Here is a 19,699-nt window from a genome sequence, read left to right on the forward strand (position 1 = left end):
AGGAAGCGAGCTACACACTAAAGTTTATGTGGTGTGTTCTGTGCCGTCAAGTTGCCTCCGACCCATGGCGACCCTACGAATGAAACAAAATTACAAAATGAGTGAGCTGTGACTCACAAAAGCTCATACCCTACCACAAACGTTAGTTTTATAGGTGCTACTGGACTCTTGCTCTATCCTACTGCTGCAAACAAACTAACAGAGCTTGACCTAAGCACATCCAGCAGTTAAAATGATACTCAGTACCCCTAAACCAGTCCTCAAACTAGAAGAAAACCAGCTTTAAAAAATCCCCCCAGTTCAAGCCTGGTTAAAGTAAGAAACGTTTGGGGCCTCAAGGGCGCCAGGTAGGCGCCAGGTAGGCGCCGGGCGACGCCCCCCCCCCCGCCCCGAGAAGGGCGTTTTTCCTGAGGGGTTTGCTCGTGAGGTGACTAGACGCGGGCTTCTGTACAGAGATCCCGCTTTCTCGGCGGGGAGGGAGCCGCGGCCGGCTGCCTCCTTTCGGCAGGGCGGGCTCGGCGGCTCCGCGTCCCCCCTCCGTGCCGGGGGGCCGCGTCTGGCCCCGGCGCCTGCTGGCTGTCCTCAGACAACCTTCCCCGGCGTGCTATGTATAGCCACCGGGCGCCCACCCGCGCCGGCAAGAGCCCAGCCTGAGGGGGCGCTCTCGTCTGGCGGGAGCGGGATGGGCCAGCGGGGAGAGGCCGGCGCTTGCGCGGCGGGCCGGGGCAGGCAGGAGCCGTGGCGCGGAAGGGCTGCGCGGAGCTGAGGCGGGCGGCCGAGCGGCCTCGTCTCCCGGCGGCCGGCATGGCGGAGGCTGCGCTGCCCAGCTCAGGTAGGGGCGTCTCGGGAGGCCGCGGCGGGACAGGCCTGGTGGCGGGAGGGAGCGCGGAGCCTCGTGCGGCGGAAGGCGGAGGGAGCCGGGCATGGCTCCACCCCAGCCCGCTAGGCGCCTGGCTGGGCTCCGTCTTCCGGACCGAGCGGAGCGCGTCCGCGGCCTGGAGGGAAGAGTGGCGGGAGACTGGGGCGGGGGGCGAAATCTTGCCTTGTTTTCCGGGCTCGCGGTCGGTCTGGGCCGGGGTGGGGGGAGAGGACCGGGACGACACTGCACAGGCGAGTGCAAAGTCGCGACAAACAGCAGCTTTCGCTTTAAAAGTAATATTTATATAGACCTGAATCATACACACACACGCAATGCAAACGCTTTGAAGGGAAGACAGTGGGAATCTGCCACGTAAAACGACCCTTTGGAGATATATGTGTAGCTCCACGTACATCCCCCCCCTTTCTTTTGCAGCTGTCACTTCAAGAATTTTTTATATATTGCAAATCTTTAAAAGTGCAGAGTCCTAGATGAAAAGACATAGGGAATCTGCCGCAGAAGAAATCTCTTAGGTGATATATAAGCAAGCACGCACGCACATATATACAGTGTTTTTGCTCCCATTCTGAAGTGTGCTGTGTTGCTACTGCAATGCATCCTGCATCAACAGATGTGACACTCGTGGAAAAAAGGGGGGGGTACGCCTTGAACATCTCTGCAGCCTTTGCTTCGATACAAATGGAGTGGGAAACGTCAACATGGGAGGAAAGATCAGAACATTAAAAATGCCAGTCCTGTCAAATTGGTGTCCCCTAAATCATTTAGCTGATCATGTTTGCTGTGCAGCATGAAGACGCTGCTTTAGCTTGCTCCCACCTTTACCAGCGCTTGTAATTGGATTGGTGGAGACAGTAGATCTACCCAAATCTATTGACTTTGTATAGGCGCTGCTGCTCTGTCTTTTTTTATCCATATGGCAATACCATTATTTAGAAATAGAAGGGGTTTAAGAAAATAATCTTTTCATGTTGCTGTAGTTTTGCATCATCTCCTACAGGTGTAACTTGCCAACCTCTAAAATAGTTTAAATGTATATCTTTCATATAATTTTATGCCCCAAAGTAGATCATTTCCTCAAAAGATTAAAGATAGGAGCTGCAGAATCTGCCTGAAAGAATCACCTGCTGAAAATAGCAACAGCAGGATGTGAACTGAGAGTTTGATGGAGGGATGATGTGCACTGAGAAAATAATACACAGTTAAGGGTTATTTATTTATAGAATAGAAGGGATAAAATTTGTGAAATGTACTAAGTAGAATGTTCACATGTATGGGGAAATTTATTTCCTACCACTTGTACTTTAGACACAATCCTGTATCCTACTTAACAGAGCAATTCTAAGGAGATCTACTCAGGAGTACTTCCAATTTTATTAAATGGGGCTTACTCTCAGGAAAGTGCTTGTAAGATAGCAATTTGTCTTGGTTAGCTGATGAAGTTAAAGATTTTAACTAAGGAGACCAATCATTCTAATTGTCTTGGTAATTAGAAGGCGTACCAGCGTGTCTTTCTGCATAATTCAAACCCCCCCCCCCCCGCCCCTGGAATCCTTCCCAGATGAGCCTACAGTAGACACCACAGCCTCACTTCATTTTCAGTTTTCAGTACCAAAATCATTATTCCTTCATTTTCATAGGTGCCTTAAATCCTGATGCAACTGATTTCATTCCAAGGGAAAGGCAAACTTGCAGTCTAAATTGGAATAGCCAATCCAGGCGGGAATTGGATCGGGATTCAAGCAGAAATTGTATGCCACCTCCTACTCAACCTAGGCACAATAGATATGAAGTCTGTTCTGCAGATCAACATAACTTTTACAGTCCAGAGAGTCAGCGTAGATCTCAGCCAGATTCTTCACTGTTTGGCAGTATGGGTAAAACAAAAAGCCGCAATTTTCAAAGTCAGCGATGGCAGAGATCAAGGAATGATAGAGCGCATGGGAAAAATCAGGCAAAACAAAGTGGCGTAGAGGACCCTGCATGTTTAGATACTAGGCTGATTCCAGGACGAAGACTGAATCCTAGAGAATACAGCGATTTCTCTTCAGATAGCGAGAAAGAGACTGCGGATAATAGAGGAGCAAAACCAAAGAAGACCTACTTGATGCATTCACGTGGAAGAGGGCTGAAAGAAAAGGAGAAACATCCACCTGAACGGGATAAAAGAATACCCTCCAAGTGGAAGGATGAAGCCTATGAAAACATACCAGTGGTAGATCTAACTCAGTCAGACTCTTCTGAAACATCTTTTGGAAAAGCAGTGTCAGATGGCTTTTCTGATAACAGCATCGCACGGAGAAGGTATCCTTTTGCAAACAAGGATTTTAGGGAGCCTGTGCGGAATAAAGAGACCAGCAAAAGGCAAGACATGTCTAGGAGCAAAAACACAAAACACATTAAGAATGCATCTCTTCCACACCCTCCTAAAGAGCGCACCAGTGAGAAGAGGAAAGAATCCGTGCTGCATGAAAGAGGATCAAATGTTGTGAGTGTGCCACAGACTCAACCTTTGTGTGAAACAGTCGGACGTGGGGGAAGAAAACCCCTCGTTCAAGAGGGGTATAAAAGCAGGCGCTGGAAGAAGCAAAATGATGCACCAAAGAGTAAGGAAACACATACAGGTAAATTCTTCAGTTCTAAATATTATTTTGAAAGCTTAAAAGCCAGTTGGCAGGCTTTACTGCCTTTTCAAAAGGGCTTCTTCCTAGTATTGTACTTCTACACAAAATGTATAAAGCTAAATCATATTGATAGCTTTGTATGGATGGAAATAGTACAATTAAGAAAAGGTTTTATGGCACTTGAGTTAGGATAACATTTTGTTTCAAATGCGCACCTTGAGTGAGGAAATAAAAACGTCATTAACTAACATTTAAAATTTTCCAACTTAAGTATATATATGATGGTTCAGTATGATCCTACTCATTTTCAATTGTTGTATGTTGAAAACTCTGGGGCTTCTTGTAACATTACTAAGAATTCCTCAACCAAAAGATCAGTAATGGTTAAGAAATTTCCCTGCAATGTAACTTGGGGTGCACTGAACTATCAGTTAGTACGGACCAGTGGTATGATCTAGCAGCCCTGCCCTGTGCTGTGGGAGAACTGATAGTATGCTTTAGAGCATGTCCAAATCCTCTACGATGCCCATGGGTTCTGTGGTGTAGGCATGCTTCAGCTGTCAGAGTGGAAAGAGTTCCATCAAGACTGGATGTGTCATTGTAGCATATGAATGAGGTCCTGCCTTGTTTTGCAGATCTGTAACAAAACAACTTCCTGAAATGTAATACTATGCTCCTTGGGGAAGGTGTTGCACTGATGTTGTAATGTCAGTAGCCATGCTGTGCAAGGTCTCTCATCTTCATAGTGCTGCTGAGCAGACTGGTGTTCTGGCATGGCCTGCTGTTTGGCAATTATAGCCACGCTCTGTATCTGAAGGGCTAATTACATACAATCCGGGTGCTTGCTACTGAGATGAAACTAGGGTGGCTGAGTACGTGAAAGATGTCCTGTGATCCAGCCCTTGAAAGAGCCTGATCTTTACTTGTGAGAATTGGAATGTCTTTTACCTCTTGTGATACATAGGCTTGAAAAGTAGGATTTGGGCATTGCTGAGGCCCAATATACTGCCTAGCTGAAATATCCTCCACTGCCAGAGATTAATTCGCTGTACTGTCTGTTCTGTCTGGTTAATGTATTGCTTAGGATGTGATCAGCAACTGTTAACAAAATTCTAGTCTCTAGTTTAACAAAACACCACTTTGGAAAGGAAGGTGATTAGATCCATGTCCAAAGCATACACTAGTTTCCAGTGGTTGCCTGCCATCTCATTGTCAAAAAGGTTATTCATCCATGCCTCCTCTTTTAGCCTTTGAGGATGGGTATCAGGGGCATGGAAACGGCCTTGGCCAGGAGCTGGTAATTCCTGACTCCTATTTTAGATATTCCAGTGCTACCATGTTTCTACTGTGTAAATCCTGTGTGAGAGAAGTGGCAGCATAGTGACTACTGAAAGGGTTTATTAATCTCAATGGGCCATGCTGAATTAGTTCCCTGAGGATTAAATTGGAATGTACTCTAAAGTGGTGGCAGCAGTGTTCTTGATGAATTGCAGTAGGAAAGAGATGGCTCTTCTTCTTACTTCTGCTCAAACCCCTTTCCTCCCAATAAACTGTGAACGGGAAGCAGAGGGTGCATGTGTGATAACTATATTTCTGTTTCTAGTGTAATTTAGAACACATTGTGGGATCTTATTTACAGTTATCGGTAAACAAAGAAACCACAGGCAGTGAAGTCACTTCATAACTTTTAACTCACCTTTTATAAGACTGAAATAGATATGTCAAGGGCCACAGGTAAAGCACATGTGCGTAGTATTTCATGAGTGCCTTGTTGTTTAACATGCATGCATGTTAGATACAGCATTAGCATACACACATGCCTAGGCAGCCAGGCTAATATGATATGTGAATCAAGTGGCAGAAATAGTAGGTCATATAAAGGTTAAAAAGGTGTGCACACATGGAATGTTTACATGAGCAAATGCTTTAGCCATCTGGTACTTTGCATCTGTTGCAACCCAGGTTTAGGCACATTTAAGCCTGTTGATTTGAGTTGCTTTAGGCATGTCTGCATAGATTGAACAAATACAACAAGGAATCCTCCTCCTCCTCTTCCTCCTCACATTCAATTTATATACCGCCCTTCAGGATGACTTAACACCCACTCAGAGCGGTTTACAAAGTATATTATTATTATTCCCACAACGAAACACCCTGTGAGGTGGGTGGGGCTGAGAGAGCTAGAAGCTGTGACTGACCCAAGGTCACCCAGCTGGCTTCAAGTGGAGGAGTGGGGAATCAAACCCAGTTCTCTAGATTAGAGTCCAGCGCTCTTAACCACTATGCCAAACTGTTTATCAGATGGAGTAGACAGCAAAAGTGAGTGATGTTAAATTTGCATATGAGCCTGGACATGAGGGATATGGTTATGAAAGGTGAAATGTTAAAAGAAATGTATTCTGACAGCAGAAATACCATTTATGAACCCGTAATTACTGTTAGTAACATTGTTTTGTCACAATACATTTTTCAAGTCTTTAAATTGCTAAAAGAACTGTTGCTTTTGCTTCAGCACAATTGCCCTTCTAACTTTGATTCTTGGGATAATCTTTCTGTGCATGTACTTAATTTTTTTAGGGTCTCTAATAGAGCAGCTTACCTCAGAGAAATATGAATGTATGGTGTGTTGTGAGGTGATCCGTATGGTGGCCCCAGTGTGGAGTTGTCAGAATTGCTATCATGTATTCCACTTGAGCTGCATTAAGAAATGGGCAAGATCACCAGCAGCACAGACTGAAGGTTAGTATTTTCTTCCATTGCTAAATGTTTGGAAAATACCACCGTTTCAGATTATTTGGAAGACAGTAGAATGTTTGACTCTGAGTTGTCCAGTCGTAATGCTAGTGAATAGCAGGGTACTAAACATGATGAACTATAGCAGCGTCCAAAAGTCACAAGCGAAATAATTTGACTACACAGCCGGGTTTTATTGCTTGATCTTATGACTTGTTCTACGTAGCAGAAAGCGGATTTCAGCATAAGGCTGTTGTGGTTGTGCTGCTCATAAATTACTGATGCTGCAACATGGTGGAATGCATTAGCTGAAGATTCAATCATGTTTTAGAGACATACGGTGAAGGCAGATTATAAATTTAATACTTTGTGATGAAAACTCAGATTCAAAAGCAACTTTCCTTTACAAAATTTATACACTGCCCAGAGCCCCTGGGGATGGGCGGAATATAAATTGAAATATAAATAAAATAAATAGTTACATCTATGAAAATATTGATGCCATGTTAACAAACGTTCCATTAAATCTCTCCCTATCAAAAGAGCAAGGACCTACATTTCTGTGAGATTTTAATTTCACAAATACTTTAATGTATGGATTGATTGATTGATTTTATTAGATTTTTAGTCCGCCCTCCCCGCCAGGCGGGCTCAGGGCGGAGTACAACGTTTATAATGTAGCAGTGAAGCTAAATATCAGAATAATGCCTAAATGATATCTGTTCAATTGTTGTTGTTATTATTATTCAAACATTGTTTTTTCCCTCTGCTTTGCATATTCGAGGTCTTGGGTTTGGTATCTTATTTTTAATAGTACTAATTTTAGATGAAATACTTCACTTTGTACAGGGTCTTTCTACCTTCAGTTTTGAATTAAAATTTCCAAAGTTTGCTTTGGAGAACTTGCCTTGTGCTTCTTTGAAGACTCCCTTCAGTTTTTGTCCAGTTAAAAGTGTAATTGTGTTTTATATATACATACATACCTAGCTCACAGGTGCTACCTCTTGTATTCAGCCTCACAGTCTGTTTCCTCCAGCAAAGTACCTTTCTCACAAGAGATTTACTCAGCTGAAAAATGAAACAGGCATACTTTCTGGGTTTGCACTACTGTTTCAGCCCATTGCTATATTCTACCGTTGTTGCAGTGTCATAAAAGCAGCCATCAATACGCAAGTTTCTAAGTTATTTCCCCTTTGCATTCAAGGTTAGTTACTTGTGAGTCTGGTTGGCATACAGCCAACTACAAAGTTCTGATATTACTGCCATAGTATGATGTAAAATAGAGATGGCATGCACAGTAACAACTTCAGTTTTCTTCCCACAGTGATGGGCTCTCAGATGTGTGTGAAATGTTATTAGCCAGCCAAGTAATATGGTAGGAACAGCAGCTGAGACCATAGTGTTTTATAAATATTTGCACCTCCTCGCTCTTAGCATAGTAGTTACTAGAGAGATTTCTAGTCTGTAAAATGACAGTAACAGTTGTGACTTAATCATTGTTCTGCTGACCAGTCTAGTTGTTGACTGGGAGTGAGTCAGTGCACTACAGTGGGATAAATAAAGAATGCTGAGACTAAGGAGAGAGGTCTGTAGGGAAGGTTTTACAGTGTCAAAATAGCTTTGAGTGCCAAGAAAAAGAATAGCCTTGCAGTATCTCCTAGAAAACATTCTTACTGGATAATTTGGCAGTTGGCTATAGTCTGTATGAATGCATCTAGTTTTAGCACAGGTGGTTTTTTTTTTTTTAAGTGGAATGTGAGATTTTTTTCCTGCTAAGAAACAATTATAGAAGTATTGCATTGGAATGGTCACATAGATCCAGAAACGTAATTCCTTTATGTTGAAAATCTGTATTTTAAAAAAATCTTATCTTTTTGCTTTCCAGATGGCAACAGTGGTTGGCGATGCCCAGCTTGCCAAAATGTTTCATCTCAAGTTCCCAATGCTTACACCTGCTTCTGTGGTGAGTACTTTTCACATTGAGAGTGCCTTGATATTGTTTAATGAAGAGTTTACATGGGTTTGAAACTTGCATCATTTTAGCAAGTGTTCCCTAGCTAGATAAATAGTGTTTTTCCTATATAGCATTATGAACTTTAAACTTTATATTATAATGCTAGTCTTTTTGAGCTGCAGTCTTTTGCATTTATCAACAGTGAATTTAATCTATTCTGCCATTTTGTTCTTTTCTCACTTTTTGTTGTTATGTTGTGAGCAAATGTTACTTCTGTTGTTGCACTGGCAAAGATCCCATGCAGATCATTAGAACACCCCCTGAAGACATGTCTAATGCTTTTTTAACAATCTTTTATGTAGGTATAGATAATGTTTAATTCATCTGACAAACTGTAACGGATAAAAATTCTTACGCTCTTTCTCTTCTATTTGTGTGTATGTCTATCATTACTGTATATGGATGGATTAAACAATCTTATTTCTCTGCCTTGATAAAGATCTTTATAAAATATGACAGTGGCACATGGTATAGATCCGCCATTTTGTCTACTGCTATACAGTTTTCTGTCACTATGGAAACATTCAGCGACATCTTTTAGACTCAGCTTGAATGACATATGTTTGGAGTTATAATGAGATACTAAGTTAAATAATAGTTATAGCTGTAGCTGAATATCTGTAGTTTAGAGCTGGGTTTAAATTAGAATATATGAGAAAGATGATGTGGGCTTGCTAACTTGCAAGAACTATGGAAACTTGAATTCTATTTACAGGTGAAAGTCTATGTTGGAGAGTACATACAAAGTAAGATAGAAGGAAAAAGAAGAGAAGAAAGGAGTGCTGTGAGCTGTGATCTAAGGTCATTAACTAGGCATCGGTTGATACTGATTAGAGATGAGCACGAACCAAAATACAAACCAAAGTTCGCAACGAACCAGGCCGTTTCGTGGTTTGCGAACCGGCAGTTTGTCAGAACCCATTTCTGATGAACTGCCACGAACTTTAAGCTGCTTCGGTTGGTTCATTTTTTGGTATATCACTGCAGACAGCCTGGCACCGATCAATCAGTTTCCTAGGCAACCGGGGATGGACTTCCTGCAGACCTTCTGCTGACCCGGAAGTGACCTTCTGCTGGCCCGGAAGTGATTTCATGAACCAAACGAACCGGTTTGTGAACCCGGGGCAGGTTTGTGAAAGTTCGTGGTTTGGGAAATGCGACAAATCACAAACCGCATGGTTCGGGGTTTTTTCCAGTTCGCGCCCATCTCTAATACTGATTCATAGTTCTTAGTTATTAACTAACAGTGCATCCTGTGCAGAGTTAGTCTCGTCTAGGTCCACTGATTAAACTGGCCTCAGACTGGAGTAGCTCTGCATACAATTATACTGTTACTCTGTTACAAAATCATGAAGTGGCCTGATAACTTTATGGGAGGAAAGCACTTGGAATCTGAGTTTTAACTGTAGGTTTAATTGTTTTGTTTAATTTTCTTATAAAAATTTACATTTTGGATGTTTGCTTCCTTTTGTAGGTCGGGTTAAAAACCCTGAGTGGAACAGAAATGAAATTCCTCACAGTTGTGGAGAACTCTGTAGAAAGAGAAGATCAGCTCAAGATTGCCCACATTTATGTAATATGTAAGTGTGCTTATAGAAAATGTTCAGTGGACTAGATGATGTACTTGAACTCTTGGAACAATAAGAGGTTAAATGTTAGGATTTCTGTAATCTTGTGTATCAATTGTTCCATTGATCCCCAGACAGTGGGAACCAGCAGGGGTAGTGGTTAGAGTTTCATACTAGGATCTGGGAAACCCAGGTCTGAATTCTCATTCTGCCATGGAAGTTTTGCAGTTGACCTTTGTCCAGTCAGTTTCTCCCATCCCAACTTGTCTCAAAGGGTTGTTTTGAGAGTAAAATGGAGAAGGGAGGAAGGATTTTGTAAACCACTTCAAGTCTCCATTGAGGAGAAAATCAGGTATAAATATCTAAAAGAAAGATCTTTGAAAACATTTTATAAAAGGCCATATGCAGGGCTGGTACTTATGTAACAGTGGAGATCCTTAGCATTGTGTAAGAGAGCAGCAGTAGCTGCTGAATCACATACTCCACTTTGTTTAGTGTAAATCCGTAGTGGAACTCTCCTATCAGCCTTTATTGCAGTTACCCAAACACATACATTAACTATGGTTAAGGCTGAAGCAGAAGGACAAAGAGAATTTCAGCTCCTGAAAGGGAGGACTGGAATGAGAGAATGCATGGGCCTGCCTCCAAGTCCTGTCTCTTAGCTGTTGGATTCTTTGTTTTGCATCTTCATCACATCCCCAGATTCCATGGAGGGGAGGAATGCCTATGCTATCATATCATGTGCGTTCTGGAGAATCTTAGCTTTCACTTAGGGGACAATGTCTCTCTGTAATGTTAAGGGGTAAAGTGAAATATGTATGAACACTTGAACAGACATGGGCATGTGACACAGTGCGTATGACATAGTGATCAGGAAATGGGTTTTCTATGCCCTATTCAGCTTTCTGTTTCTTCTCCATTGCCTCTACTCTGTTTTCTTCCTGCTGCTGCCTCTCTGTTTCCAGGCCTTTCCCCTTAAATTTATTATTTATTTATTTAAAACATTTATACACCACCTTTCCACCCAAATAGGGTCCCTGTGGTGATGAACATCAAGGCATTAAAACAACATTTAAAATGTATATATAAATATACATTTTGCCATGTTTTGCAGTTATACAACGCATGATATTTTGAACACCTGAATCTTAGCAGAGAATTAGTTTTGCAAAATACATATTTACAAATTTGCTTGGGGTTTTTTTTCATAACCAGTAGGTGCAGAATTTTTATTTTACCTGTACAGAGCATGCCCTGTTATTAGGTATAAATGGTCAGTTCAGACTCCGTGTGAATCTGTAGCTTTCTTAAACTAGCTACGACTAGTGAATCATCTGATCTCACCCCTCTCACTGCCAGTAGTTAGCTAAGCCAGGATCCGAAGTTGGTTTATTAACCGCTATTATTCTTAACTGTGATTCCACACAATGTAAGAGTGGTTTCTGGCTTAATGCTAACCTGCCGCTTCTTCCAGTCACTGGGCTCCAGAGATCCCTGGATGGGCTGTTTGAAATTAAAAAAAAAACTGCTGTTGTGTTTCACCACATCTTTCTAGCAGTCTCCTTGTCCACATTTGTCATCAGGTGCTGGCATGCTTCATCCCGATGAGCTGAAATTATTTAATTTGAAATTAAATAGTGAAATTATTTAATTTGCATCCAATTAAAGGGTCTGTACTGGTTAACTTTGTGAGAACTATTCTCTTAGTAAGCAGTAACAGATAATATATGTGACAAGGCAGCTCAGGGCATTTTACTGCCCCCAAAGATCCTCTCCTATGTAGCTCCTGCCAATCAGGCAAGCTCCAAAGGTGATGCTTTGGCAGTGCATCTTGGTTCTGAGGCAGGTGGGGCAAGTGCCGGGCACTCCTGTGCTGCCATGATGGTCAGGACAGCTCTAAAGACAGTACCGCCCCAGTCTGTGTTGCTGCAGCTGGCGGCAGCAGCATGGGGGAGCATGCATGCTTTTTCTTGTCACCTGTGAAGTGTGTCACTCCCTAGAACAGCCTTGTCATCACATGGGAGCAAGGCAAGGCACACCATCTCCTGTCACCCACGGAGCACATTGCTACCCAGACCTTGCTTGCCACTGATTAGAGTGCAAGGAGCAAGATCCAGGAGCCGAATGTGGAATAAAACTGCCAGTTGTGGGATTCTGTTGGGATCTTGGAAGTTTGAGAATGTGTATGTGTGTGGTTGTATTCTTACAACTTGATGAGCAGAAAGGGCTAGGGAAGCAGGGGACGTTTCTCTTGTAGTGTTACCAGCCTGTGAAACTTCTGCTGTTTGGTTGGTTTTGCTGTACAGAGTGGGATAGCAGCTGGTGTTTGAAGGGAAAATGGAGACGCTGTCGCCAGGATTGAATGATCATCTGAGAAACAATTTCTTGTTCCACAAGCTACCTACCATTAAAGTAAACCGTGGTTTCATGTTATGTTTAGACTGATGTTCAGTATACTTGAATGTGAAGTTTGTGTTTCAGTTTAGAAATATTAGCACACTGATTCTAGCATGTGAGAATATCTTGGACACAACTATTGCCGTTTACTTTTGTGAATGAGATTGAACTGAATATACTTTTATTTTTAAGTCTCTGTCATCCAGGACCATGCCCATCATGCCCTGCTTTTATGACCAAAAAATGTGAATGTGGACGCACAAGGTGAGCTCTTGTATTTTTTCCCCCTCAAAGAACGTTATTATTGTTCACAAAATAGTTATTTGGAGGTGTGATTGTTGTAAATCTGTGAATAACCAAGGATTCTTGTTTGGCTCCAAACTTCCCTTCTGTGAATATGAGGGGGGTGGGCAATGTCTGCAAATGGCCCCTCCCACGATGCTCCCAAGAGTGGCTTTTTCTCCAGGGTTCGGGGACTGCAGTGTAGGAAAAGCAGAAAAAAATCTCTGTGAGCAGAACTCTGCTTGTGGTTCCTCGTTCCATACCGTCTAAAGTAATACCTTAAATCAGTGGTACTTACTCCATGGAGAGCCACGTTGGCATGTTGTCACGTTGGCAGAGCCACCTTGCTTTCAACCATAGAACAAGCCTGTACTTCATGGAGGCTTGTAGGTTAACTGTTCCATATGGCAGCTGCTTTAAGGTGGAAACCACCTCCAGACCACACACCCCTCCAGGCAAGGGCCTTGTCCAGTTTCCTGAAACATGGGGCAGGTGCCATGTTGGGTAACAGTGTTCAGAAGAGCCACAGGTGGCTCCCAAGCCGTTGAGTGAGTATCACTGTCCTAAATGTAGCATAGTCCATGTTTTGGGGAAATTAGTTAGCTCATACATAATGGTCCTGGAAGTATGCTCATTTTGATTGTGTTCTGTGCTTTTAGTGGCAAGTAGTCTGTTGCCCGAACTGGAAGGGTGCTGTTCGAGATGAAAAACTAAGTTACATGAGAAGGGATGCATGGAATGTGTATCTGTATTGTGAACCTCCAATGGGATATTGTAACAAAGCATTTTCTGCAGTATGTGTTCTCACTCTGCACAGTGAACAAAAATGTTTTCAACTAAACCTACATCATAAGTGGATGCCGCCCCTCTCTGTTGTGCTTGCTAGCAATTACAGGCTGCCTTTATGATGCGTGCCACAAATAACTTTTCCTGTTGTGACTAATTGTGCTTTTGCTATGTTAGATTCCCTTCTAGTAAGAATTTCCAGACAATTCACAGTTTAGGATTAGTTTTGATACTATTGGGGAATAGACCGTCAAGTTTCTGTTTTTTAGTGTGAAAAACCTGCATCCTGCTTGGTCGTCCCCCCCCCCCCCCCCCGCTTAGGCTGGATTATATAATTCTGTTTTTGTTAATGGAGGAAGATTCCACTGTTAACCAAATTGATTCTTAGTATTCAGCCCAATATGATTGTAATTTTTTTGTGGTTTCTTGGTGTTAAACATTTATACCCTTCTCCTGAACCAAAAACCCCCAATTCCTGTAATGGATAATGACACCATTAAGAACAATTAAAATCACAATACTGGGGAAAGCATTCAGTTAAAAGCATTAAATGGGCACACTTAAGATGCCGAAGCAACATTATAGGAAAAGTACAGGATACTACATCAAAACCATGAGACACAGGAGGAAGAAAAGCAGTTCTTCTAAAAGCCTGGGAGAATAAATAAATATTTATATGTTGCCAGAAGGACAAGAAATCTGGTTCCAGGTGAATCTCTGAGGGCGTTCCAAAGCTGGGGTTACCACAGCTGAAGAGGCCCTGCTCATAACTACTATTTGGTTCATCGCCCCAAAGTGAAAGGGTATAGAACAGGTCCTTGGGTGTTCTATATGATATACAACATGAAACTGGATAGATGTTGCTGGGCCAGCTTGTTGAACCAACCAGTCACTCGTGTTGCATTTTAGACCTTGGTTTTAAGACATACCAGATTTAATCAAGATTAACTGCATCCACTCTACCCATCCAAGCAGAGATGGCGAAGGGAAAAAGGAGCAGAACTGATGTTCTGTCTATCCTTTGGAGTGAAAGATCTTTAAAATTAGTTTATTTGAACGATCAGTTACATTATTACATTCAACAATCATTTACATTATTACATTCAACATACGTTACTCAGATACAGTAAGCCACACTTGTAAATGTTGGTATGGCTATCGAGTGCTAGTCTATCAAGTAATACCTATAAATTATCCTTTTCTTAATTATTGGGGCTTTATATTATTTACAAAGTAAATAAAAACATTTAAGAAATGGTATCCAAATACAGCTGTAGCTCTTGGCTTTGGATGGTAAACTATGAGAATTCATGGAAGAGATCTTTAAAATCCCTCTTGCTAACAGGCTTTTATTCTCCTTATGCAGGGAACATAAGACATCTGTCTCTCACCCTCTGATTTCAGTTGGGTTACCTTCTTTATTTTTATGACACAAGGAAAACCCACTTTGAGTTAATTTCAGATATGTGACACAGTATACCAAAGGGCTTTGGATCAACCCAAATCCTTCCAGTTGACATGTTAAACTAGATGCAGACTTTATTTATTAAACATGTGGTTTTGATCTGAGGTGGAACTAAGAGAGGAAGAATTCACAAGTTGCCCAAAGGGTCATGTGTGCCAGAAAGCTTCATATTTTAAACTTGGTGGTTTGATAGTAAGATCTGGCAGGCTGAACCTGTGTCTTTGGGAGCTGTCCATTCAGTTGTCGTTTTGTACAGAAATAGCACTTGGCCAAGATATGGAAATAAATACACTGAACAGTTCATAATGAGCAATTATCATTGCTGATGAAGAGCTACCCGAGTTCGTCTGTTTGTTTGCTACATTTATAGTCTGCCTTCGTTGCAGTGGAAGTTCCTGTTCTGTTAACTATTGGTCATGCTGATAGGCTTACAGATATAGTGTAGTGAAACTTTATGAAAAGAAAACCCTCCCTATGTTCAAAACTGTTGCAGTATTGCTTCCTTTTAATGGTTCATTAAGCAAAAATTATCCTCAGCGTGGATGCTGAGAATTTCCTTGAATAAAAGAAGAAAAAGAAAACTGCACCATTTTTTACAGGGTGCAGTGATTATTGAAAGCCAGTACAGTGATGGCTGTGTCTGAGCAGTACCAAGCATATGTTTGCATTACATGCACACACCGCCAGGAGCGTCAGTTGATTTTGGCTGTAGCATAAGTTCCAGCATGATTTATGTATTTATTTTATTTGACTTATACCCCACCCTTCCTGCGAGCGGGCTCAGGGTGGCTTCCAACAAAATATATTATTAAAATACAATAAAACATTATTACAGGTAGCATAAAAATCAATATTAATACACAATTATACCATCAGCATAAAAATCCAGGTGCCACCAAACAAATCTGTCTACTACAAAATCACCATAACCGTGGGCACCACCATGATGTAACTCCAAGGCGGCTGCAAAAGGAGGGTGTGGCGGTCAGAAGAGGGGACAAAAATCTGTTCCCTAGTCAAAGGCCCAGCGGAACAGCTCCGTCTTGCAGACCCTGCAGAACTGTAAAAGATCCCATGGGGCTCGGAATGAATTTCACTAAAATCTATTTGTGTGTGCATATGTCATTTTCAGATGTATGGAGGGTTTTATGGATTAATCTTAAAACATTTATTATGTGAAGTAGCTGTGAGGAAATGTGAGGAAAAACGGACATGAATTATTCACTTTGTAGAAGAGGTGTGTGAGAGGAAACTGGATAGTACATGAGAGGATTCTAATAGAAGAGTAACTATTGACATTGGACCCCTATGCAAATCATAAATTAAATGCTTGATACAGTGGATGTTGATAGTAATGCACTTGTGCCCTTGTAGCTTATGGTAATTTCAGTATTTAATATGCTAGCAGTTCACCTTCCAGGAAATGGAGTACTACTACATCCACAACGTTCAAGGTGAACTTTTGATTTCATCTTGGAAATGTTCTGCATTTTCTCCTGTTGTTTTGAAGAACTGAATCCGTGTAGAGTCTTTTCCCTTTTCGTTGGGCTGCAGTGGGGGGAACAGTTTGCCAGCTTTAAGAAGCAGCCTGCAGGAAGGAGGGTAGCAGTCATTAAAAGGGAGCTGGAGCTTCACACAGTGGTCATGGAGGCATAACTCTTAACCATGGTTTGTTTCTTTTAACCGTTACTAAGTGTTATGTCTGAATACCTGAACTACGTTTTAGGAGTTGACCCCAAAAATGTATACGAAACTGATTTGAAGTGGCTTGCAGACTATGGGTGGGGTCCAGGCTAAATTGGCACTTTCTGCCCATTCCCCCCTTCCTGCTGCAGATTCCCTTCACATCATTCCTCAGGGTCTCCAGTCTCCCAGGAGCAGCATTTTATGGAGATCGGCAGGCTGCAGTGGGAGGAAGCAGGCAGGAGATTTCCATTTCTGCTACTGGAAAATCTAGTTTGGCAACACTATGGTTCATTGCATCTGCGCCGAGAAAGCTAATTGTTACGGTAGTTTCCCTAACTCATTGGCTTCTCTGCTTGCCACTGGACAAGCTGGTCTCATTAGCATCTCTCTAGAAATGTCCTCTGGACCAAGACTTAGATTAGAAAGCTAAGGCATAGGTTTTGTTGTGTGCTTATGATCTTAATCAGAGTTAAGGCGATAAACCACCATTCAAGGTACCCGCGGTTATGTGCTTTATGTGCCCTAGAACAGAAAGATGTGTAGGTTTTGAAATCTCTTCACTCATTTTAATGTGCAGCACCATTTCGGCTTCAGAATTTGAGGCAAAAGAGATCTTGAATTTGGATGTGGGTGATGTTTGTATGAAGAGCAAGTTCTAACACTGTTATTTTGCGGGATGGCTCTTTCAGAGGAGGAAGGCTGATGTGTTTGTAGCAAACATTAATTCATGATTCCCAAAGCCATGTTGCATTAATTGCTGCCTCTAATTATTTGTTATAAAGGTAAAGGTAATCCCCTGTGCAAGCACCGAGTCATTACTGACCTATGGGGGGACGTTGCATCACAACGTTTTCTTGGCAGACATTATATGGGGTGGTTTGCCATTGCCTTCCCCAATTTTTTTGTTATATCTGCTGATAATAATGTAACAGTAGTTTCCAGGGCAAATCCTCTAAATCACGAGAGTTGTCATGCTCCCCTACTGAAGAAGTGTTCAGAGTGGTTTTTGTTGTTGTAAAGTTCTAAAAACAAACCTTTATTCTAGATTGCCATCCAGGTGAGTGAAAGGCAGATTTTCTTTTCTTTTTTTATCATGATTTGTAAAGATTTCACATATCCTATTCCATCTTTTTGGGTTTACAGACTTTCTTTAGAGCTTGTGCTGGATTTCTCTTTGCCGTATGCATGGCAGTATTAACAAAAAATACTACAGTCACTCCTGTCCTTTGCTCAAATGCCATTTGGCCTACTTTACAAGATGACAAACGGAACCAAATAGAAAGGGGGTTGGTTTTGAGTGTTGTCTCTTGTGTAGCATATGTCTGCCCAGTTGTGTTAGCAGCTGAATGCTTATTTGCAGACATCCTCCATTCAGACTAATTTCAACAAATTTTGTATCTAAGTGGAGGTGGATGCAGTTTTTTTCTGTACTAAAATAAGACTGCCACATGAATGTTACATTTTTATATCACCTGCTGTGTGCTACTACAACTGTGTAATTGTAACAAATGGTTTTAAAGTTTCAAATGGTGCAAAAGTATATGTTTTAACACACACGAACACTGTGAGGCCAGAAGTGTTTTTCCTGCTGAAATAAAGATCTCTGTGGTTTCCTCTATTAGAAAATCATACTGTCTCTAACTTAGCAACACACTCACTAGAGTATATATCAAAGCCCTTAGGGAAGTTGTTGCTTGTTAATATTTTGCTAAATATATTCAATGACATTAAAAAAGAATGTGGGTGACTGCTTGAAGTATAAATGCCAGATTCTGATCTGGACAGCCACAACTAGATGATGATGACTGACTCAGGTTTTTTTTTTTTTTACAGCCATTCGGTTCGATGTGGGCATTCTACTGCAATTCAGTGTACTAATATATGTGGGAATGTTTTGAATTGTGGTAAACATAACTGCACCCAGGTATGCCATTCAGGAAAATGCCAGCCTTGTGAATTGACTGTAAAGCAAGGTGAGTAAAAGATCAGTAGAGCATACCCAGTTTTTAAAATTACCTGTGGAACATTAATTTTAAAAATGTTAAACTTTCAAGAGTCAGCTGTTTGAGAATAAAGGTTTTCAGAATTGTACTCTTAGCAGCCTGAATAGCCCAGATTAGCCTGATCTTGTCCGATTTTGGAAGTGGAGCAGGTTGTTGGAAGTGGACCATGGTTAGTACTTAGCAGTTCCGGCACCTCTTGAAAATACAATAGTGCGTGAAAATAATATTATTTCAAAGAATTCTGTGTGTTTCTTCCTCACTTCCCTCTTGAGAGTTCTGCCACCTCTTTTCCCAGAAAAAAACCTCTGGTACTTAGATAGGAGACCACAAAGGAAGACTAGGGTTGCTATGCAGAGGAAGGCAACGGCAAACGACCTCTGCTAATCTCTTGCCTTGAAAACTCCTTGAAGGTCGCCATAGGTCAGTTGTGACTTGACAGCTCATCATCATTATTATTCCGGTACCTGGAAGGAGTTGTGGAACCACTGCAAGCAGGAATTTGAGGGCAGGAGCAGCCCCTTCCCACGTTCCTTAGAGCAGGAAGGATAACTGCAGGGGATGGGGACACAGAACATAGCAGCTTCAGGGCTGGGTATATTAGTCCTGTACTAGGGCAGTGGATGGCTGGAGAGCAAGAGAAGTCAGAAGACTATTGCTGTTTCATATTCCCCAGTGCAGAGGTGGAGTTAAGGGCAAAATTGCAAGTGGGTCCTCAAGTTAGCCATGATGACTTAAAACAGCACCTTTGGTATAGTTCTGTCCGCCCATTTCAAGCCATTTCTCCACCCTCTTAGTTGCTGAACTTGTGTACTGAACATCATAATCTATTGTGAAAAGAAACAGTTCCATAGAATTTGCTATCTTTGATGGGAGTGGAATGATAGCTGTGAGGCTTTCTGGACTCTTGAGTCCTGGGCTTCTCTGCTGTAACTAAAATTATTGTAGTATTTGTTTCGCTGCCACAACTTCCTATTCATCTAGTAGCCGTGGCTGCAGTAGCATAGTGGTTAAGTGGTTGGACAGCAAATCAGCACTCTGCTGGTTTGAATCCCTCTACTGCCATGAACTCAGTAGATAGTCTTGGGTAAGCCAGTTCTCAGCACCACCTCCCCAGCTGTGTTGTTGGGATAATAATATCACTGACTTTGTTCGCTGCTCTCAATGGGACACTTGCCTGTCTAGAAGAGTGGTATATAGGTGCAGTTGTTATAAATGATTATCACAACGGAAGACAAGAGCTAAAGATTTTTAGAAAACTGTATCC

At 41.9% G+C, this 19,699-nt stretch overlaps 1 protein-coding gene across 2 annotated transcripts in view; it reads left to right on the top strand.

Annotated features, from left to right (window-relative positions):
* The first annotated feature begins 600 nt into the window (after positions 1-600).
* Positions 601-19,699, top strand: part of NFX1 (nuclear transcription factor, X-box binding 1) — a 43,280-nt gene continuing 24,181 nt past the window's right edge. For both annotated transcript variants that reach the window (XM_054984342.1, XM_054984344.1), the window contains exons 1-7: positions 601-832; positions 2,518-3,501; positions 6,079-6,240; positions 8,120-8,197; positions 9,723-9,828; positions 12,406-12,477; positions 18,266-18,405. In XM_054984342.1, the coding sequence (XP_054840317.1) occupies positions 805-832; positions 2,518-3,501; positions 6,079-6,240; positions 8,120-8,197; positions 9,723-9,828; positions 12,406-12,477; positions 18,266-18,405 (1,570 nt within the window). In that variant the 5' untranslated portion in view covers positions 601-804. The remainder of the gene's footprint in view (positions 833-2,517; positions 3,502-6,078; positions 6,241-8,119; positions 8,198-9,722; positions 9,829-12,405; positions 12,478-18,265; positions 18,406-19,699) is intronic.

The sequence above is a fragment of the Eublepharis macularius genome, chromosome 7 (genome assembly GCF_028583425.1).
Source record: "Eublepharis macularius isolate TG4126 chromosome 7, MPM_Emac_v1.0, whole genome shotgun sequence".
Classification (NCBI taxonomy): Eukaryota; Metazoa; Chordata; class Lepidosauria; order Squamata; family Eublepharidae; genus Eublepharis; species Eublepharis macularius.